The 24526-nt window shown below is 43.0% G+C and overlaps 1 protein-coding gene across 1 annotated transcript in view; it reads left to right on the forward strand.

The window, feature by feature from the left end:
- The first annotated feature begins 1355 nt into the window (after window positions 1-1355).
- Window positions 1356-24526, forward strand: part of LOC126154917 (odorant receptor 43a-like) — a 137517-nt gene continuing 114346 nt past the window's right edge. Inside the window, exons 1-3 of the mRNA XM_049916195.1 lie at window positions 1356-1419; window positions 9771-9877; window positions 18217-18410. Coding sequence (XP_049772152.1) covers window positions 1356-1419; window positions 9771-9877; window positions 18217-18410 — 365 coding nt within the window. The remainder of the gene's footprint in view (window positions 1420-9770; window positions 9878-18216; window positions 18411-24526) is intronic.

The raw sequence follows: 24526 nt of genomic DNA on the forward strand, positions 1-24526 counted from the left end.
CAACCAGCTGGACACAGGCAGTGCTCGCAGACTTGTCCAGCGTGGTCACACTGGCACCGACCTGTCCAGTGCGCTCAGACGAGCATTCACCTGCTGGTGTGGTAGCGCGCTCCGTTCTTATTGGCTCCCTGCGGGAAGTGGTGGGTTGTTGTGGCCGAGGGTATATAAAAACCGTTCTACCCCCAGTCGTCCTCATTCTTTTGTCAACCACAGTAGTGTTAAGTCGATCTTGTTCTCTCTCGTGCGTCAGTTTGCTCCTTTCTTGCGTGCGTGTTACCAGTTCAGGTTGTAATCCCCCCACAAAAAATAAAATAAATAGTATTGGGTTAATGATTCTAATTTTGGTGTAACCTCAGAACAAAATTGGTTCCCATTTATAACCTCGCTACAGAAATTCATTCACCTTTAACCTCCACACAAAATTTGTTTCCCATTTAATGTACCCACAAAATTCTTTTCTCATTTAATGTAAGCTCGAAACAGAAAAATTCCTAAACCTCGTAATAAAAAATAAATTCAGTAACCTGGTAAATTCTGGACGACAGCAGTGCTGCATCATGGCCCTGTAAGATCATTCTGAATAGAAAAGCAAAAATTCTTACCTCAATAAAGTCGCCAAATATCTGCTCTTACAATAAATTTTTCCGGCACAGCTCTGTGCAATGCTGCCCGATAGATTTGTCATTTATGAAAGGAAGCAACTTATTTTTCGTTTGCAACAATCGGAATGATCATGGACTGGAGAAATTAGTAAATTCTTTAAATTGAAATGAATGCTTGTAAAAAATTACTTTATATCACAAAGATTATTATTAGGACATTTTTAAAACATTTACATGGGAGTTCAGATACATTACTAGATATGCGCGAGGCTGCTTTTTACCTTATACAATAATACTCAGGCTCCGGCATCGCTGCACCGCGACCGGCCAGCCAACACGATACACCATACCAGACCAGAGCAGACTCCAGACTAGCGCAGACAAGCAACAACTTACTGCTACAGCTACATAGTTCCTACTCAGTCAACACTGCTCTCTGGTCAGCGATTCTCTTATACCTTGCATATCGCTGGCAGCGCATGAGCAATACATCGAAATTACATCTGCTCGGACCTCTTACAAGGTACAGAAAATGTTCAGCAGCGGCATCAAGCACCGTCGGTAGTGACAGTGACGGCAAACAGCAGAGACCGTTAGAGCAGGATGGGGAATTGCGTGGTAAGTATAGCTTCAAATCCGTAACTGTAACTTTTCTCTTCCACTGAGAATTCCATAGTATTGAATCCATTTCTTCTTCTTGTTGTTTCTGCGCATATCCACCCACAACAAATCGTGGATTATATGAACTCTGTCATGCAACAGCAGACCCAGTGGCACCAGCTGTTCCATCAGCGGCAGCAGCAGCATCGGCAGCATTGTAAGTATATATGCCATCTTGGTAGTACTGGTGTGAGCGAGTCCGTAGATTATTTCGAGAGAGATCAAAATCGATAACGATAACTTTTTTTTGCACTAAGAATTTCTTATTGAATACATGTCTTATTGTTCCAGCATATATCCAGCGGGTAATTGATGAAGCTGAGAGGCAACAGCAACAGCAGTGGCATCAACAACAGTGATTGCAGCTGCACCAGCAGCAGCAACTGCATCAACAACAGTGGCTGCAGCTGCAGCAGCAACAGCAACAGCAGTGCCATCAGCTGCACCAGCAGCAGCAGTGGCATGAACTGCGGCAGCAGCATCAGTATCATCGTAAGCAGTATATAGGTCCTTCATTGTATATGTAATGCATTTTGAACAACGAGTCTGAGGTTGTTGTAGATGATTTAGAAGGACCAAAATCGATAAATGTTACTTTTTCACTATTAATTTCGTATTCGTGAAGTATATGTAGTTTCTTTCTAAAATTTTTCACCGTTTATGTAATATGTTGTAGCTGGTATTGTTGTTGTAGATTATTTCGAGGATCAAAAACAACAAACGTTCTTCTTTTCTTTTCACTAGGAATTTCGTATAGTACTGTGTATAGGTAATTAAACTCCACCGTATATGTAATATGGTGTATATTCTTTGTTGTTCTAGATGATTTATTGATATACAGGGCGTTTCAAAAAGAAAGAGCAGATTTCAAACATTTATTTCTCAAAAACTACAAATGATAGAAACACAATTCAAACGTTTCTTGTCAGAGAAAGGTTCAAAGTTTTTCAATGGTCCGCGCAGAAGTTCCATGCAAATCCGCAGTGGCGCTGGCGTTTGTTTGTAGGAAAATGGCGACGACACCACAGGAACGATCATTTTGTGTGCTGCAATTTGCAAAGTTAGAGTCCATTGTTGGTGTGCAACGTGCATTCCGCCGTCAATTCAACAAACAGCCGCCTCGTCATAAGCAAATTTATGAGTGGCATCACAGATTCGTAGAAGATGGTTGCATCTGCAAGCGAAAAAGCATGGGTCGTCCACGCACATCGGATGAAAATGTCGAGCGTGTCCGTGCAGCTTACGAAAGGAGCCCTAGAAAATCCACGACACGGGCAAGTCACGAACTAAACATGTCTAAAACAACGGTATGGCGCGTTCTGAGTAACCGTCTGCACATGAAGCCGTACAAACTGCAGTTATTGCAAGCATTGCGTCCTGACGACCACAACAAAAGGTTCGAATTTTCAACTGCAATTCTACAGGACATGGAAGAGGACAATTTTGCCGAACGATTAATTTTTTCAGATGAATCAACGTTTCACATTTCTGGTAAAGTTAATCGGCATAACGTACGAATTTGGGCGAGTGAAACTCCGAGGGACGTTATTCAACATGAAAGAGACTCACCAAAGGTTAACGTCTTTTGTGCAATTTCGGTAAACAAAGTTTATGGACCTTTCTTTTTCATGGAGAAAACTATCACAGGAACCATTTACCTGGACATGTTAGAAAACTGGCTATTTCCTCAACTTCAGGAAGATTCAAATCACTTCATCTTCATGCAAGATGGCGCCCCACCACACTTCTCTGAACCTGTACGACGGTACCTAAATAACACCATTCCAGGACGGTGGATTGGAAGAGCAGGAGCACAAGATCAATGTCATCGTCTGTGGCCTCCCAGGTCACCAGACCTTACTCCCTGCGATTTTTATTTGTGGGGGTACATAAAGGACTGTGTTTATGTCCCACCTATGCCCGCTACTCTTCAAGAGGTACGACATCGAATTGTTGCGGCCGTGAATTCGGTAACTAAAGACCAGTTGCGTCGTGTGTGGCAAGAAATGAGATACCGGTTTGATATTTGTCGTGTAACAAATGGTGCTCATATTGAGGTACAGTTTTGATATTTGTTGTGTAACATTTGGTACTCATATTGAGTGAAGGACCGTTGGAATTGTGTTTCTATCATTTGTAGTTTTTGAGAAATAAATGTTTGAAATCTGCTCTTTCTTTTTGAAACGCCCTGTATGAGGAAGGGGGACAGAGAGGGGTATGTACTGGAGATATCCAGGAGCCATCGCAGATCTCATGTAAGTATATATTCTAAATATATACACATATATATTTTGTTCCCCATAGTTTCTGTGTGTGTATGTTTTGTTATTATTACATCATTATGTTTCAGGTGATATAGGGGAAATGAATCGATGGTTCTTCCCAAATTCAGGCGAGGGCGAAATGCCACAGTGGGTGGATGAGAGGGAGAGAGACCTTCGTCATCGCGAGGAGATGAGGGAGATGTCAAGGAACCAGAGCGAAACAGGTAAAATATATATTCACACTGCTTACAAATAACCAGTATCCTTTCTTTCCATCCAGTTGTAGCGATAGCTGTCGATGTCTAGAACCTTGTATTTAATTTTGTTTTTCATTATTCTACAGCAGTCGACTCAGGAAAACGATTCCAACAATGCGCCGTGGCTCGGGTACCGGGGACGGCGAAGACTATAACATCTACACGAGGTCCTGTGAGGCATGCTTCGCCTATAAGGGCACCGCCTGTCACCAAGCGGGAAGCGGCCGCCGCCCCCTCCCCCGCCGCTGCCACCGGACCCGATTCTGCTCCAGCCGCGACTGCCACAGCATCGCTCTGGCGTCCCTGGGTCACCCTCCCGCAGGCTAACGGCTTAGGGCTGCAGCAACCACGCTGCTCGCAGCGGCCCAATTTTGCAGCGTCTCCTCCTGCGCCGTCACGTCCTCGCCGATCACGTGACGTACAGTACACACCCCTGTCCACCTCGCCAGCTCCATCGACTAGTTGTAATTATAGTATTAGTAATAGAGAAGATCCTATGGCTAGTGGCAGTTCCCTCTCCCGTCCCTTTAGTGAAGGACATCAGGTCACTGATACCATACCACAGTTAGAGTACAAAGTTAGATGTATTTGAGGAGCGAATCTCGTTCACGAGGATCGAGAACCCGGCAGGAGGATACCGCGACCCTGTTGGTTTTCTAAGAGCGTGCCTTCCAGTTGTGGAAATGGAGCTCCTCAAGGTATTCAATAATCTGCGGTATCCCGCCATTAGATGCAGTGCGGTGCTTTGCATCGAATTATCACTCCCCCCCCCACCCGCCCCCGCCCCCCAAAGTTGAGTCTGGTGTTGAAGAGACAACATTTCACTATCTTTGAGGGGGGGGGGGGGGAGTGACGTGATAACACGGAGCACGTCAATCGCCGAGTGGTTTCGTAAATCCAACTTGAGTGCTATATTGGACCGGTTTTCCGAGATGGAAATAAGAGCGTCAGCTTAAGCACTCAGCAGAATTCTACACTTGGACATATCTACGATCCAGTAAATGGAGGGTCAAGCAATATCAAGCTCCCTAAAGATATAGCTAATAAGCATGTACGCATTAATGTCGAAAATACAAACGATCAGGCTTGTTTTGCATGGTCAATCCTGACTTGCGAGAGAAATTACAGACAAATTCCCAACCAACAACTCAGTACGGCAGAGACCTTGACATTCATAAGTGTTATAACTTTGATGGTATAGAGTTCCCCGTCAAGATCCATGACATACCTAAATTTGAGGCACAGAATAGCAGCATATCAGTTCATGTTTATGACCCGGAGAAGAAAAGCAAGTCAGGTGAGCAAGACAAGCATACCGCCGTCGGCCCTCTCCATTTCTCAAAATTTGCGGTGAGTGTGAGCTGCATGTAAACAGGCTGCTCTTCTCTGAAGGTGATAATTGTCACTATGTTTGGATCAATGACATGTCCCGACTCCTTTCCACCCACATAAATAAACATGAACATAAGCAACAAATTTGTTTAAGGTGCCTCAATTATTTCTCATCAGACAAGTTATTAGCTGCACATCTAGTAGACTGTACATCCAAGGAACCAGTACGTGTTATTATGTCCACTGAGAACAACAAATTCATAAAGTTTAAGAATGCTCACCTCCAGGAGCTATGCCCATTTGTAATGTACGCCGACTTTGAATGCCTCCTCGCTCCTGCGACCCGCTATGAAGGTGACCCTACAGCCTCACATACCACCTTTACAGAAAAACACGTACCATATGCGGCACCATACCAAATTGTATCGGCATATTGTCGCAGAAGAAGCCGAGTAGCGCAGTCGCCCTAGTGTAATGGTTATCACGCGAGGTTGTTGCATGTAGGGTCGTGAGTTCACAGCTCACATGAACTATAAAATTTTAATTTCTATATTTGGTTCGAGTACATTCTAGAAGTATCCACAAATGGCAACAATAATTTTACTAGAATGTAATGTAGCTGTATTTATATACCGTATGTGTTCTGACCGGAGGCAGTTCGCTCCGCGCTCTTGTATGTGCAAGTGCTGAATAAACCTTCGTTAAGTGAAGTTAGTGTTCGTCATTCATCTACTTACACCTTCCTCTACGTGACATTTATTCTGTGATACCTCACACTATCGACGACACAGTGGCTCCCATCAGGCCACGACAGAACCGCCGTTTACGTGGCGAGAAACCCAAGTTCAAGCCACATTCAACAGATCGCAATCTATCGGATACAGAAGAAGAAGAGGACATCACGATGACAGCAACTGTTTGCCACCACATGAGACATCCTTCCGGGTTTTCTGGTGACGATGGCCAAGATCCGGAAAAGTGGCTGAAGGCATATGAGCGTATAGTCAAATTTGACAAATGGGATGACACCGTGTGTTTGGCTAACGTATTTTTCTACTTGGAGGGCACTGCGAAGCAATGGTATGAGAACAACGAGGAGAAGTTCACAAGCTGGGAAGTATTCCAGGCGGGAAATGCGCAAGTATTTCGACGACACACAACGACAGAAGTGCAAAGCTGAAGATAAATCAAAGTGCAGGGCACAGCGTCCAGGATAGAGATCGGCAAACTCGTTCATTCTTGGGAACTAGTTCACTGGCGATCGTTCTTTTTTGGGAACAGTTCATTTTTACTCGTTCATCGTTCATTTGTGGTTGGTGTGTGGTTCCTATGAAGAACTGAAAACTAGTAGTGTAGGTGACTGAAGGATGGAGGGCACCAAGAGGGGGCACTTGCCTCCCCCCTGGAGTACAGAGTTTTTATTCATTACAGAATTCTCACACACTTATAGAAGTAATTTCCGTGATTCTGCAGAACCTCTCGTTTAGCCAACTGTAGCGTTGCGTGGCTGATAGCAGGGAAATAATATAGGGTGGCGCACGGAAAACCGGCCCCGAGTACAGACTGCTCGTCAATTACGCACGATTTGTCGCCCGTTACGAGCAGATACAACAAACAGATAAACATGTAATAATTAGGCAGTGAAGAAATAACAAATAAGCTAACGCAAGCAACAACTGCGAAACAATAGATGACGATTGTTGGGGGACAATGGGCAGTCTAGTACTCGGGGCCGATTTTTCGTGTGCCAGCCTGTACCACTGAAATAATATTGTATAAGTTCTCATATTCTCTTTACAAACTCTGACAGCAGACACTCGATTATGGAGCGCAGGCTTCATTCGGCCCACCTTCCATAGCAATGAACATGCCGTTTTCACTTGGATCAAAGAAAGACGGAAAATAGCCGCTCGTTTGTGCCGTACCGACTTCCTTCACTGCCTTTTTCGAAATATTGTTGTGGAGTTGCGTATTAGGCGTTTCACCGTCGTGGAACCGAATTCCCCGTCACAGTTTTCTTAACGTAATCAGCAATAGCTAAAGGTAGCGCTCCCTAGAGCAATGTTTTGTTTAACAGAATACCGTGTGCGTTTCGCGATGCCTTAAATTTTTTTCTGCTTTGTCTCTTTCGAGAAAGATTAGTCAAATGTTCTATATGGCTGGTTCATTTTTGTTTCTAACCAATAGTATTCTCATTTCTGATCGTTTCATACTTCAGATTTTTCGCTTTCAGTATCAGTTTGACGTTACTAGTACTTGATAAAAATATGTTTTCTATATATTTTGCTGTTTTATTTCGTAACTTACTGGTCATTACATTATAAATGTTATCGTAAAATGATATAATGTTAGATCGTCAACTTGAGAAATGTGTCATTTCTAGAATCATATTAACAACGCAGAAAGGTTTACTTCAAAGAAGGTAATCGTGAATCATGCCTGTCTTACAGGTATCAAAGTAGTCTACCCACAACAAATACGAATATTGAGTCGATGTCCATCATTTCGCGGGAGTTCTGGTGGCATAACACATCTCAAAAGTGATCAATTATTTTATATCAGAAATGGCTATTTTAGAGCCTTTTCCCCTTCCTTGGAAAAATTTCTGCGGTCACTCACGACTAGTAGCATTGTACCCTACAAACACTAAGTTTTACAGTGTTGGATAAAAATTGTAGAAACAGTTTTTTAGAATTACAATTCATAAATCTTTCTTTCATGACAGACTCATTTCCAACAAAAAAAGTATTACAGGTACTACAAAAATGATAGTATTTGAATAAATAATATACATTTTATAAACTCAAGTGGGATCAGACGTTTTCGAAACACGTGCTATTAAAAAAATTGGTGACTTGAGCGAATGTAAAGGAGATTAGAATGAACTTAAAACAGACTGCCCTGTAACTCCTCCAAAGGATTACCAACCCAATTTGAAATGTGAAAATGGTACAGGGAACTATTTATATAAATTCATTTCACTTCATTGTAAAACTCTATTTAACAGCTTCTACAACACATATGTACAAACTTAAACATTGCCATTGATAAATACAATTTCTGAAATTTTTGATGGCCCCAATCGACTTCTTTTTTCAGTCAGTGTTTGTTCTGCTTTCGAAAATATCCTCTCTGAAGGGACTGAAGTCGCTGGTACGCACAGCCTATTTAGGGCCAATGAATATAAATGTGGGTGAAGAAGTTTCCTTTGTTCCCACCACAACAGAAGATCACCATCCCTCGGGAGCAACATCTCAGAAATGTATTTGTCCATTTCAGTTACAGCCATAGCCTTAGAATCATAAGCTTGTGTTGGTTTTGCCTCTTCGTTGTCAAAGGCTTTCCACAAATTAAAACTTGTTAATGTTGGAAAAGATGATGATGATGGGAGTCCTTTTGAAGTGGAACTCTTCGCGAAATGATGGATATCGACTCAATAGCTTTTTCTTGTGCTAATAGTTGATGAACTTCACTCACGATTCCATCGTATGCCTGCATATACTTCGTGCTTCCTGCTGTGAACACGTTTAAAAATAAAATAAAATAAAAATAAATCTTGAATGAAGTAACGTCGCTTGGCCAACAACATACGACCGACGTATTAACAAGCTGCTCTTCGGCAGCCTTTATCATCGTCTCAGACATTGCAACTATTACGGGGGCAACCCTTCCTGGGTTTTAAACGTAGGCATGAAGTTTAAAAGCGTCCAGGTTAAAACCTCCGTTTTGGGCAACGGCACAGTTTGCTTAGCGCTCACCGCTTTAGTTACTTCATAAAAGATTTGAAGTAACGTAATTGAATGTTCTATGATATCCCACTCCTGTGGCATCGTTTCCGAGAACAGCTAAAGCGGAAATTATGGGCAATTTGTTTCCAATAGCACGTACTAGCATGTCGAAAAGCGAGTTCCATCGCGTGAGGACTTCTTGTTATAGTTTCAGTATCGGCAGATTCATTTGCACTTGCGTTTCCTTTAGTTTATTTATTGCAAGTGAACTTTTTTTGAAAAATTGAACGATACATTTAATTTTTTCGACCACACTCTCTGTTGGTTTTATACCCAATTTGAGAATTAAACTTATAGTGTGGGCGAAAAAGGGGATGTGAGCCCATTTACCAATTTTGACCGCAGCAACCATGTTAGCTGCATTGACGGTTACAGCTGCCACTATTTTGTTGCTTATTCTCCAGTTGGTAGCTTATCTTTGTAGAAAATTACCTATATTTTCTGCAGTGTGTCGAGGCGAAAATTCCAGGCAACTCAGTACATTCGAATGAAGTCTCGAGTTATCATCCGTACAGTGTGCAGTAATCGCAATAAAACTTTGATTGTTCGAGGAAGTCCACCCGTCAGTTGTCAGAGCGACTGCTGTCGTCGAATTCAGTTTTCCTCGTAAATTATCCCGCAGTTGACTGAATAGTTGTGGCAGCAAGCTGGTCCAAAGGGTTTTCCTCCTTGCAAGCTGGTAATTGGGGCAGAGCAGGGAAACAAACTTCCTAAATTCTTTGTCTTCCACAATGCTGAAGTGATGATATTCCTTACAAATCATTTTAAGCAACTGTAAGTCGATTTCTTTGTTTTTATAAATTGAGAGGGGCTTAATAATACTGACAAAATTTGTCAAAGATGACTGTTCTCCTCCTATTGAAACAGGTTCAAAGGTGGCAAATGCAGGCATCCTGCTGACCAGATTGTTCGACGATAGCGAATCAACATCGCTGACAGATTCGCTCACAGAGGACGAGGAGGTAGAGGCTGGGGTGAATCGCTGACAAGACGCAGTTGACGTCGTAGCACTTGTTTCTGGAGATGTTGACGATGGAGACCTAGATCGAAAATCCGTCCTCTCCAGTGGCACTGTGGAGTGTTTCTTTATAAGATGCCTTTTTAAATTAGCCGTGTAACCTCCAGCAATATTAATGATGACTGCAATATTTGCATTCTCCTCTATCCACCTCTATTTTCTTGTAGTGGTACTACAATACAGACGTTGAAAATCTTTGCATCTGTAATATTATTATAATTTCGTAACTAATTCGCCTTAAAAAGTTACCTTGAAAAGTTTTAAAGAGAATCTCTGTATGCATTGTACAAACCATTACAAATAAATATTGATACGTAAAATTACACATGATTAAAATAGTTGGAAATTGAATAGTAGGGAATGGTGTCGATAAAGTCAATGATAAAAGATTCGAAGTATAATTATGGTTGCTCTTATGACAATTTTAAAAGTTATGTTTTCTTTTCTTGGGCTACCACCCTTCTCTCTCCTTTCGCCAACTGGGTTCCATTCCATGTAGGAACGAGCTGTGAAATTTGAGCTCAATGAGATAAGAACCCTTGACCACAAAAATTTGAAAACCTTGAAAAAATATTACGTCCGCCCAAGTATTACTTCTGCACGACTGCATGATAAATGCCGGCCGGAGTGACCGAGAGGTTCTAGGCGCTACGGTCTGGAACCGCGCGACCGCTACGGTCGCAGGTTCGAATCCTGTCTTGGGCATGGATGTGTGTGATGTCCTTAGGTTAGCTAGGTTTAAGTAGTTCTAAGTTTTTGGGGAATAATGACCTCAGAAGTTAAGTCCCATAGTGCTCAGAGCCATTTGAACCATTTTTGCATGATAAATTCATTAATTGCCTAATGTAGACAGGTTGTTTACTTAGACTTTCTTAGCTGAACGCGGTTTTCGCATCGCAATATTCGTCTGAGGGGGCAGTGACTACAAGCAGACAAAGATGTTACTCGGTGGCCACATGGCCAGGTAAAGACTAACAGATAGGCCGGCAGGCTCAACGCGAACGGAAGTACGGATTTACGGAACTAAAACCTGTTTACGACCCAGCACGGCCGCCCCAGAACACAGTCGCCTTTCCTTTTCGAGGGAAGACCGTAGCAAGTGCAACGTCTTTGTTTTCTGTTCGTTAACGTAAAATAATTCACATTCGCAAAGGAATTACTCGCATTAAATAACTGGGGAGTAATGAGTCGTCTTTCAAACCAACATTAATAGTTTCTTTTGTAATTTGCTGGTGTCTACATCACATCGTCTGCGCATCAAACTGCTATACTAACTGTGCGGGAACTGAGGATTTATTTATATAAATCATAACTTCCTGCACAGTTGCTAAGAAGCGACATACTAAAATTAGAAGCTTTATATCAGCAACAGCGGCAACTACATAACGATGCTGGAATATCGTATTAACTTTATAGGTGAAAAGAAAGAAGATGGGGGGAAGGTTTCGTGAATGGAGTCAGTCATCAGTTATTTGAGAATTTCTGAGCGAGCAAGGGCAGTCGGATAGCCATTAACAGACGAGAGTGAAACGGATATGAAATTTTACAATTACATTTTACTGTACTTAATACACTCCTGGAAATTGAAATAAGAACACCGTGAATTCATTGTCCCAGGAAGGGGAAACTTTATTGACACATTCCTGGGGTCAGATACATCACATGATCACACTGACAGAACCACAGGCACATAGACACAGGCAACAGAGCATGCACAATGTCGGCACTAGTACAGTGTATATCCACCTTTCGCAGCAATGCAGGCTGCTATTCTCCCATGGAGACGATCGTAGAGATGCTGGATGTAGTCCTGTGGAACGGCTTGCCATGCCATTTCCACCTGGCGCCTCAGTTGGACCAGCGTTCGTGCTGGACGTGCAGACCGCGTGAGACGACGCTTCATCCAGTCCCAAACATGCTCAATGGGGGACACATCCGGAGATCTTGCTGGCCAGGGTAGTTGACGTACACCTTCTAGAGCACGTTGGGTGGCACGGGATACATGCGGACGTGCATTGTCCTGTTGGAACAGCAAGTTCCCTTGCCGGTCTAGGAATGGTAGAACGATGGGTTCGATGACGGTTTGGATGTACCGTGCACTATTCAGTGTCCCCTCGACGATCACCAGTGGTGTACGGCCAGTGTAGGAGATCGCTCCCCACACCATGATGCCGGGTGTTGGCCCTGTGTGCCTCGGTCGTATGCAGTCCTGATTGTGGCGCTCACCTGCACGGCGCCAAACACGCATACGACCATCATTGGCACCAAGGCAGAAGCGACTCTCATCGCTGAAGACGACACGTCTCCATTCGTCCCACCATTCACGCCTGTCGCGACAACCACTGGAGGCGGGCTGCACGATGTTGAGGCGTGAGCGGAAGACGGCCTAACGGTGTGCGGGACCGTAGCCCAGCTTCATGGAGACGGTTGCGAATAGTCCTCGCCGATACCCCAGGAGCAACAGTGTCCCTAATTTGCTGGGAAGTGGCGGTGCGGTCCCCTACGGCACTGCGTAGGATCCTACGGTCTTGGCGTGCATCCGTGCGTCGCTGCGGTCCGGTCCCAGGTCGACGGGCACGTGCACCTTCCGCCGACCACTGGCGACAACATCGATGTACTGTGGAGACCTCACGCCCCACGTGTTGAGCAATTCGGCGGTACGTCCACCCGGCCCCCCGCATGCCCACTATACGCCCTCGCTCAAAGACCGTCAACTGCACATACAGTTCACGTCCACGCTGTCGCGGCATGCTACCAGTGTTAAAGACTGCGATGGAGCTCCGTATGCCACGGCAAACTGGCTGACACTGACGGCGGCGGTGCACAAATGCTGCGCAGCTAGCGCCATTCGACGCCCAACACCGCGGTTCCTGGTGTGTCCGCTGTGCCGTGCGTGTGATCATTGCTTGTACAGCCCTCTCGCAGTGTCCGGAGCAAGTATGGTGGGTCTGACACACCGGAGTCAATGTGTTCTTTTTTCCATTTCCAGGAGTGTATGAACTTTACACAAATGTATATGAATATAAAATAAAAGCGAAATCTATTACTAGTTCAATGCTGATAATTGTGTTTAACGTAATATGGAAAAGGTTTCAAAGTCACTTCTCTACGTTTTTCTTTAATAAGTAGAAAACCTTTGCCTCTAGCGAAAACGTACCCCGGTATAATATTTAACTACATTAAATTTCCTACAAAAAAGGTCCTATTCATTTTTTATAGCATTAATAGTTTGCGTGTAGAGAGCTGGAGAAGAGAACATGAAAATCTCACGCGACGCGCATGGGCTATAGCTCATGTAGTCTTGTAAACCTGTTGGTGGCTGTTTCCCAACTTAATAGACCAGAAGTGTCACGTATAAAATTCTTCGTCTCGACTTCCTCTACACAGCTATGCTACGTTGTAAACAATAACCGTTTACACCCTATATATACTTACGTTGTCTGTGAGTTCCTAGGCGAAGTAGATACTTAATGGAAGAATAAATAGTTTTAAAATAAAATGTGGTTTTCTCATCATACTTGCCTCACACGCTTAGTGAACATTAGGTTTTTATGTTGCATTATTAAAGTTAATGCAGCAGTAATAGTAATTAAGTTCGCAGTAATAAAGTTTGTGGTTTGAAAGCTCCTTCTGAACAAATGTTTTTGAGATAATAGCTAAATAAGATTTTATGGCAATCTATGTCTTTTCAAGTGGAGAGGCACCCCTTTTCCTATTGAGCCAAAATGATCCACATCCCACTTTTTTTTTCTTTTCAAAGAAATAAAACTAGCAGGTAATGCAAATTGGAAACAACCAAATTTAAGAATACTTAGAGCCTTCCTAAATGTAATATTTTGTACATGAAAGATGCACGAAAATCGTTTTATATGATTTTTCTTACACTACAAATTAAGCAAATTATTGAAAGTTAGTTGCTAAATCAAGTCGATGAAGCCAAAAAATATATGAATAATAAAAAAACTTGTCATGTTATAAGTATGTCTTCCGCTGTTCATCGATATAATGAAGTGAGCTGATATGCCCTTTTGTTACCTAAAAAGACGTACCGGTACCTATTACATACAACGTAATTTTTATGTAATTTACATAACTATAAAATACTTTTTAATTACCGGTCGCAGACGCTAAATAGCCAGTACCAAGTGCAAGAACAGTTTGAAACACATGTAAAATGAGCGAGTGCAGTGAACGAAACGAACAACTGGATACTGAACTAATTAGGTGCGGTCGGCAGTGGAACTGCGACAGGAGGTCATGTGAAGAACGACGAGTGCGGCCGAGGGAGACCGAGACTGAGATGACCAAGGGACCGAGGCTGGAACGAGAACTGCCGAAGTGACCGCCGCGACCGAATGAACTAGTGAACTATGAACCGATCGCCGGCCAGTGTGGCCGTGCGGTTCTAGGCGCTCCAGTCTGGAACCGAGCGACCGCTACGCTCGCAGGTTCGAATCCTGCCTCGGGCATGGATGTATGTGATGTCCTTAGGTTAGTTAGGTTTAATTAGTTCTAAGTTCTAGGCGACTGATGACCTCAGAATTTAAGTCGCATAGTGCTCAGAGCCATTTGAACCATTTGAACCGATCGTTCCTCGTTCCCAGGAACTAGAAGTAGACCAGCACGACCGAAGTGAACTATGAAAAGACAGTTCCTTGGAATTCGTTCCTCGATCCTTTCCTCCATCTTGGTGATCCGTTCCTTTAGACCCATTTGTTCGCGAACTACCCATCTCTAGTCCGCGCAGTACAGACACATGTCAAGATCTATGGACTGTGCGAAGAGAAGTGGCCGATCGAACCCAGTGAAGAAGTCTGGACGCACATTGCAACAGCTGTGTCATAAGAGACCATCGGGAACCGTTTGATTCAGCAGAATGCCTCCGGCCAGGCTACCACTGATACCAAGACACCACCAAGCATGGGTATTCTTGTGTCGTATGGTGCGGGTTTGGCTTGTGGGGCGCTCAACTGCGTGATTATCAGGTCCCGTACGACGTCCCAATTTTTGCACAGACCAAGATTTGCACGGTCCAATCGAACAACTGTCACGAATGACGATGATGATGAAATGATGAAGACAACACAAACACCCAATACCCCGGACAGAGAAAATCCCCAACCCGACAGGGAATTGGACTCGGAACCCCGTGATCCAGAGGCAGCAATGCTAGTCACTAGACCACGAGCTACGGACTTCTGATGTCGTAAAACAGTTGACTGAGAGTGGAATGGCGCCCCGTTGTCTTCAGTGATGAGAGTAGGTTCTGTCTGTGTGTGAGTGATAGACGTGCACGTTTATGGCGTAGGCCTGTTGAGCTGCCTAATCCAGAGTGCATTCGCCCACAAATCACAGGTCCCATCCCAGGCTTCAAGGTGTCACATTTGGTGTTTCTGTAGTGTCCGCTACACTGCACAGGCTGTTATCCCCGCGCTACTGCCATTTCTTCTTCTTGCTTCAGCAGAACAATGTACGTCCACATACGGATGCTGCTCTTCGTCGTGAACAACAATTGCCTTGGCCAGGAAGATCACCAGATCTCTCGCCAGCTGAACATGTCTGGGAGATGATGAATTGAGAACCTACTCGTTCGTCAGAGCCTGCAAGAATTGCAGAATTGCAAAGGTACAAGAAGCTTGGGAAAATCTATGGGAGGATGCCATTCGGCACCTTTATGGTCGAGTCGAGGGGCATGAAAAGGAAGCAGCGGTTGGGAAGGGAGTGAGACAGGGTTGTAGCCTGTCCCCGATGTTATTCAATCTGTATATTGAGCAAGCAGTAAAGGAAACAAAAGAAAAATTTGGGATAGGTATTAAAATCCACGGAGAAGAAATAAAAACTTTGAGGTTCGCCGATGACATTGTAATTCTGTCAGAGACAGCAAAGGACTTGGAAGAGCAGTTGAACGGAATGGACAGTGTCTTGAAAGGAGGATATAAGATGAACATCAACAAAAGGAAAACGAGGATAATGGTATGTAGTCGAATTAAGTCGGGTGATGCTGAGGGTATTAGATTAGGAAATGAGACACTTAAAGTAGTAAAGGAGTTTCGCTATTTGGGGAGCAAAATAACTGATGATGGTCGAAGTAGAGAGGATATAAAATGTAGACTGGCAATGGCAAGGAAAGCGTTTCTGAAGAAGAGAAATTTGTTAACATCGAGTATAGATTTAAGTGTCAGGAAGTCGTTTCTGAAAGTATTTGTATGGAGTGTAGCCATGTATGGAAGTGAAACATGGACAATAAATAGTTTGGACAAGAAGAGAATAGAAGCTTTCGAAATGTGGTGCTACAGAAGAATGTTGAAGATTAGGTGGGTAGATCACATAACTAATGAGGAGGTAGGATTGGGGAGAAGAGAAGTTTGTGGCCCAACTTGACTAGAAGAAGGGATCGGTTGGTAAGACATGTTCTGAGGCATCAAGGGATCACAAATTTAGCACTGGAGGGCGGCGTGGAGGGTAAAAATCGTAGAGGGAGACCAAGAGATGAATACACTAAGCAGATTCAGAAGGATGTAGGTTGCAGTAAGTACTGGGAGATGAAGAAGCTTGCACAGGATAGAGTAGCATGGAGAGCTGCATCAAACCAGTCTCAGGACTGAAGACAACAACAACATCAACAACAACATGGTTGTTAGCACGCGAGAATACACGTCGCCGTCGCCGGCAGAGAGGGAAGAATGGGGTTGCACTTTGTATTGATGCGACGGTTTCGGCATCCTTTACTGTGATATGTGTTTTTCATTTGGTCTATCATATACTCCTACAACGATTAACCATCTGTTACCTAACTTGTCAATAAAACGACCTAATCCTTGAGAATATGGTTCCGGCAATATAATACCAACGTCGCTCTCCGAATCTGTCCCCGTATTGCTGGAGAGGCGGGATATCAAATTTTTGATTTAACATCTTGTCGACAACGACGTCATTAGGGACGTAACACAGTCTCGGATAGGGGAAGGATCAGGAAAAAAATCGGCCAAGTCTTTCCAAAGGAACGCTACCGGCATTTGTCTGAAGCGGTTTAGGCTAACCACGGAAGATCTGTATTTGGATGGTCGGACAAGGAACCGAACCACCGTGCAGTGTCATATAAGTATCTATTTCGGTGATTACTGTGAGGGGTTTTGTCAAACAGCTAAATTCACTTACAAACAGAATGGACGATCCCAAAATAGAAAACAAGTACTGTCGGTGTTCTACAATGCACGAGTCTCTTCTCGCATAATAAATGTTATTTAGTTTTGTTTTGTATTAATAATAAAATGTAAAAATCTATTGAATAGTGCAGTTTTACAATTTTTTACAACATATATGGAATGGCAGGAGACAATCGAGAACCAGAAATAAATATGTGGATGGTAATGTGTTACATGTAGAAACTGGAAGCATATTTTATATTCAAGGTTCAGCATGCTTCCGCAATTTTAATAGGGTGCACAAATGGAAGCTTACCTGTCTGAGGCACTTGCTAGTGAGAGATTTCAGAAAAAATTGTTATAGTGATATAAACTACGTATTTTACGTTATTACAAGAGCAGTGAGCACACAGTAGAAAAATGGAAAAAAAATAATCGGGGTAAATAAATAAACAAGTCATTCAAAAACGCCCAAAGCAACAAAAGGCAGAGGTAAATCTACAAAAAACAATGCCCCCAAAGGTAAACTAGAAGTTAAATATTAAAGAAGTATTTTTTAAAAAACAACATTATCGCAAGATCACTCTTTAACGTGTGCCGTCATTCTATACGACGAACTAACTTCACACTTCAAGAGTTGAAATCCCATTTTTATCATTCGCAATTAGTAACTTCAAAGACACTTGGGTAAATGACTTTTCGGTATATGATTCTTCATCGTGCTTGTAGAAGACTGTCAGATATTTGACATTTACGAAGGTATGTGAGTATCGGTATTACATCTTCTTGAGATAAATATAATTCTCATTTGTACGGAATATTCTCTTTGAATCAAGATAACTAATTAACGGTAGCAATCCTCGAGCCTCTTCCGAAACTATTGATCCGCTTGCTTATTTATCGTCTTCCTACATTTGAGTACTTTTGTAAACTCTGTGTGTATCGATCGTAAATCTTTATCCGAAGAGACTTTGCTTTGGTAAACAGGTGAAAGTTTCTGTCGGTGTTACAAATACACTTAATTACGTCCTTATTTCCCTGTGATCCACGATTCTCTTTAATCTGGCCACTCAGCAGAGGACAAAGTTTGTCAGAGTGGTTGTAGCGTTATGCCGGGAAACGTTTAATATTAACCGACTGTTGTCGCTAGGTATCGCAGATGAACGAGGACGAGATATATTGGCGGCTGGGGGAGTGTGGGGCAGCGGCATTTGTTGAGCGGGGACGGACGGCAACTTGGAGACGGCACCACCAGTTGGTCACAGAGGACAGAGACAGTAACAGCATTTGGCCGCAGGCGATGGAGACTTCGCGGAACGATCACCGGGAGATGGAGTCTGGGAGGTCAGTCTTAGTCATGGAGAAAAAATTCTCTTTGCTGATGACAGAAACATTGTAGTCACTGAGAAAACGAGACAACTCCTTACAGAGAAAGAAAATTACACCCTCAAAGGAGAATGCAGCTAGAGAGGACAGCAGAAGAAAGTGCTGACCCACGAGAGCGTAATTTTGTGTTTATATTATACGTTGTCTGTATTTAAAGAAAATAACACACATACAACAAAACAAAATAATTAATCTCGGAGACACTTATTTTTAGTTGTACAACTGGAAGAACACGTTACAAGAATGTGGTGCATACGAAAAAACAACAAATACCGGAATCACACTAATCTTTTTCTGAGGTTAACAGATTTTTTCGCAGACCTCTTCAAGTGGTCAATATACAGGGTGGTCCATTGATCGTGACCGGGCCAAATATCTCATGAAATAAGCGTCAAACGAAAAAACTACAAAGAACGAAACTTGTCTAGCTTGAAGGGGGAACCAGATGGCGCTATGGTTGACTCGCTAGATGGCGCTGCCATGGGTCAAACGGATATCAACTGCGTTTTTTAAAATAGGAGCCCCCATTTTTATTACATATTCGTGTAGTACGTAGAGAAATATGAATGTTTTAGTTGGACCACTTTTTTCGGTTTGTGATAGGTGGCGCTGTAATAGTCACAAACATATGGCTCACAATTTTAGACGAAAAGTTGGTAACAGGTAGGTTTTTTTAAATTAAAACACAGTACGTAGGTACGTCTGAACATTTTATTTCGGTTGTTCCAATCTGATACATGTACCTTTGTGAACTTATCATTTCTGAGAACGCATGCTGTTACAGCGTGATTACCTGTAAATACCACATCAATGCAATAAATGCTCAAAATGATGCCCGTCAACCTCAGTGCATTGGCAATACGTGTAACGACATTCCTCTCAACAGTGAGTAGTTCGCCTTCCGTAATGTTCGCACATGCATTGACAATGCGCTGACGCATGTTGTCAGGCGTTGTCGGTGGGTCACGATGGCAAATATCCTTCAAATTTCAGATTCGGTGAACGTGCGGGCCACGGTATGGTGCTTCGACGACCAATCCACCTGTCATGAAATATGCTATTCAATACCGCTTCAACCGCACGCGAGCTATGTGCCGGATATCCATCATGTTGGAAGTACATCGCCATTCTGTCATGCAGTGAAACATCTTGTAGTAACATCGGTAGAACATTACGTAGGAAATCAGCATACATTGCACCATTTAGATTGCCGTCGATAAAATGAGGGCCAATTATCCTTCCTCCCATAATGCCGCACCGTACATTAACCCGCCAAGGTCGCTGATGTTCCACTTGTCGCAGCCATCGTGGATTTCCCGTTGCCCGACAGTGCATATTATGCCGGTTTACGTTACCGCTGTTGGTGAATGACGATTCGTCGCTAAATAGAACGCGTGCAAAAAATCTGTCATCGTCCCGTAATTTCTCTTGTACCCAGTGGCAGAAATGTACACGATGTTCAAAGTCGTCGCCATGCAATTACTGGTGCATAGAAATAAGGTACGGGTGCAATCGATGTTGATGTAGCATTCTCACCACCGACGTTTTTGAGATTCCCGATTCTCGCGCAGTTTGTCGGCTACTCATGTGTGGATTAGCCGCGACAGCAGCTAAAACACCTACTTGGGCATCATCATTTGTCCCAGGTCGTGGTTGACGTTTCACATCTGGCTGAACACTCCCTGTTTCCTTAAATAACGTAACTATCCGGCGAACGGTCCGGACACTTGGATAATGTCGTCCAGGATACCGAGCAGCATACATAGCACATGCCCGTTGGGCATTTTGATCACAATAGCCATACATCAACACGATATCAACCTTTTCCGCAATTGGTTAACGGTACATTTTTAACACGGGTAATGTATCACGAAGCAATATCGTCCGCACTGGCGGAATGTTACGTGATACCACGTACTTATACGTTCGTGACTATTACAGCGCCATCTGTCACTAAGCGAAAAAAGTGGTCCAACTACAACATTCATATTTCTTTACGTACTACACGAATATGTATTAAAAAATAGGGGTTCATTTTTAAAAATACGCAGTTCATATCCGTTTGACCTACGGCAGAGCCATCTAGCGGGCCAACCATAGCGCCATCTGGTTTCCCCCCTTCAAGCTAGACGAGTTTCGTTCTTTGTAGTTTTTTCGTTTGATGCTTATTTCGTGAGATATTTGGCCCGGTCACTATAAATGGACCACCCTGTATAATGAAGTTACATCGAACATAAAGAAAACAAATGCCATGAGTTGTAGTTTGAAGAGGTAAAATACCATATTAAAATTAAATGTAGATGACGTGTCTGCTGCGTTGTGGTCTTCAGTCCAAAGACTGGTTTGATATAGCCGTCTATGCTACTCTATCTTGTGCGAGCCTCTTCATCTCTGAATAACTACTGCAACGTACATCCTTCTGAATCTACTTACTACATTCATCTCTTGTTCTCCCTGTACGATTTTTGCCTCCCACGCTTTCCTTCAGTACTAACCCGGTGATCCCTTGATGTCTCAGAATGTGTGTTACAGCCAATCCCTTCTTCCAGTCAGCTTGTGTCACAAATTTCTTTTGTAACCAATTCTTTTGAGTAAAACTCCTCCCGCACAGGCCATGAAGACCTAAAGGCTCCGACCGGCCGCCGTGTCATCCTCAGCCACAGGCGTCACTGGATGCGGATACGGAGGGCATGTGGTCAGCACACCGCTCTCCCGGCCGTACGTCAGTTTCCGAGACCGGAATTCTTTTGAGTACCTTCTCATTAATTACTTGATCGACCATCTAATCTTCATCATTCTGCTGTAGCACAATATTTCAAAAGCCTCTTTACTCTATTTGTCTAAACTGTTTATCGTCCAGGTTTCACTTCCCTAAATGGCTACATTCCATACAAGTACTTTAAGAAAAGACTCCCTAACACTCAAATCTATAAGCGATGTTAAAAAATTTCTCTTGTTCGGAAAGACTTTTCTTGCCATTGCCAGTCTACATCAGTTATTCTGCTGCCCAAATAGCAAAAATCATCTACTACTTTATGTGTCTCATTTCCTAATCTAATGATCTCAGCATCACCTGATTTAAGTCGACTAAATTCTATTATCTTTTTTTTAATATATATATATATATATATATATATATATATATATATATATATATATATATATATATATATGTGTGTGTGTGTGTGTGTGTGTGTGTGTGTGTGTGTGTGTGTGTGTGTGTGTGTGTGACATCATCATGTTACGCCCTTAGAGCTGCGTTCTTAGCTATGAAATTCTTTTCTGTGTAAAAAATGCACAAAAGATGAAAACAATTTTCAAAGTACAGAAAGGGCTCATAAAAATAATAACCGAAAATAGTAGTCAGGTTCATTGTAAAGATCTGTTCAAAACACTGGGGATTTTAACTACATTGTGAGAGTGCATTTACGAAATCAGTTACGCACATCTAAAATAACCGTGGTAATTACCGCAAAATCAGTTCTGTACATGACCATGACAATACTCAAAACAGCGTTTTCTATCCAGGAATAAAATTATAAAATAAATTCAAGAGATTACTGAAACGTATTTATTTAAAAAGGCAGCTAATAAATACCTGTTAAGCAATAAATTCTACATAGTGAATTATTACATTGTAACACAGACAAGGAGATGGGTAACAATTGTAAGACAAGTACTAACATCTTATCCTTTTCTGAGATCAACATCTCACTCATTATGAGGGGGTGATGACTCAGTTTGCAGGCTAGCAAATGAGAAGTTGCAGTCACAATATAGAAACAGAACATAGTCAATTAATAGTGTACTAATAGTGTACATAGTAAGCGAGATCTGGTGAAAGGACACTTCCGCCAGTCTGGAGTCAGTGGGCTGATGTTTCCCTGGTCCTCCTAAATGTTTCGAGGCTTGAGCCGACTGGGGTCGCTAAAGGCCTTGTGATATCTCACGACGACCGGTGTTTTCCGGCGACTGTTGGGAAAGAATGGAAAGTCCTCATAGGTATCAGCACAATACAGAAGCGCAACCAGCGGGAGAAGGAAATGGCTAATGAAAATGCCTACCTTATGCTCCCGATTATGATTAGCAGAAAGGTCTAATTGTTAAATAATTTTGTGAGGCATTTTGGAGCTCACGAAGTTGGAAGTAAAACGACAGCTCCAGTGAGGGAAGGGGTTGAATCGTTGGCCCTGTGGGGCGGAGCTGAGGTTTCAAAAGCGTTGCGTTTGTGAGATTGGTAGTAAGCGATCCTCAGTAATCAAAGAAGTTGTTCTTTTGCTATGGAAAATTGAAAGAGTTGACAAGGCGCGATGCTGTGCACGAGTGTGAAGGGCTCAGCTGTTTTCCACTTTCCTGTGACATAGTGAGCGAACACTCTCACGGTGGGCAGCGGCTTCACATCAGTACCTGGAACATCAGCTACCTGCAGTTGGTGTCTGCTAACAACGAAACGGCTTGAGGAGAATAAACTCTATTTGCTCGAGTGGAAATTGGAAGTTGCTGTTTTCGCGTGTATCCTTCTCCTTTTTTACTATTATCCTGTTTTATTTGTGAAGAAGATGCTATAGACTGGTTGTAGATGCCGTATAGACTTGCGGTGATAGTTTTCAAATACAGTGGTGAGATATGAGAATCTTTTTACTGCTACAGGGGACTGAGTAGTGCTATAGGAGTAGTTGAAAGCGAGAATGGCGACACTCATTTAGAATAACAATATAAGTTTGGCACTGTAGAAAAATAATCCGTGTTTGCCAACAAATGGTTGCAGGCAAGTCAGCAGAGCAGGAACTCGCGTGGTTTGTGATGCGCGCCGACCATCGCCAAGAGTCTTTATACACCGCTGAGGAAGCTCCCAGGACAGGGAAAAGGAAAAATGAAATTAGCCCAGAAAATACACTCTAAAACAAGGGAAGAAACGACGCACCACGAAAGAGATATCCGAATGGGACGGAAATAAGTAGATGTGACGTACATATATAGAGAAACAAATGATTACAACTTCAGAACAAGTCGATGGTTTATGCAAGAGAAAGAGCTTCACAAATTGAGCAAGTCGATAACGCGTTGGTCCACCTCTCGCTCTTTTGCAAGCCCCTTTCTGCTTGGCATTGACTGACAGAATTGTTGGATGTCCTTCTAAGAAATTCAATTGATGCATTAGATCATCAAAATTCCGAGCTTTTTGGAGGGCCCTGCCCACAATGAAAAACAGTTTCAATCAGGGAGAGATCCGGCGACCTTGCAGGCCAAGGTAGGGTTCTGCAAGCACCGAGACAAGCAGTAGAGACTCTGGCAGTGTGCGGGCGGACATTATTGTGCTGAAATGTAAGCCAGTATCACACCACTGTCCAGCCCGTCTCCAGACATGTCTTCTGCGGCCATCGAGGCTCATTTTCGAAGCGGGGCTCATCAATGAAGACAATTCTACTCCAGTCAATGAGATTGTAAGCCGAAGACGAGACGCCTTGGCCAGTAATGTGGCCGGATCTCTCCAGGATTGAGAACGTTTGGAGCACAATGGGCAGGGCCCCCCAATAAGTTCGGAATTCTGACGATCTAATGCACCATTTGGATAGAATTTGGCACAATATCCCTCATGAGGTCATCCAACAACTTAATCAATCAACACCAAGCCGAATAACTGCTTGCATAAAAGTCACAGGTAGACCAACGCGTTATTGACTTGCTCAATTTTTTTGAAGCTCCTTCTCTTGAATAAATAATCTATTTTTTCTGGAATTGTAATTATTTGTTTGCTGTATATGTACATCACATCTACTGCTTTCCGTCCCATTTGGATAATTCTTTCGTGGTGCACCGTTTCTTTTTTTTTTTCTTTTTTTCTTCTTAGGTTTTATTTATGAGACTGACATGGAACAGACCCTTGTTAATGAAAAGAACTGCCCAGCACAGAAAATGCTGGAAACTGTGATTTAGATGCGACAATTGTCTGCGCATGCGAATCTTCCGCACGCTCTTTGCCGAGCAGTTCGCTATGTCATTATGTTTGAGTGGGTGAGAGGAGCAGAGGTGCCTTTGAGTGCGACACAAAATGGTGCTCACGATAAAGTAGC

This window comes from Schistocerca cancellata, chromosome 2, assembly GCF_023864275.1.
Source record: "Schistocerca cancellata isolate TAMUIC-IGC-003103 chromosome 2, iqSchCanc2.1, whole genome shotgun sequence".
NCBI classification, from domain to species: Eukaryota; Metazoa; Arthropoda; class Insecta; order Orthoptera; family Acrididae; genus Schistocerca; species Schistocerca cancellata.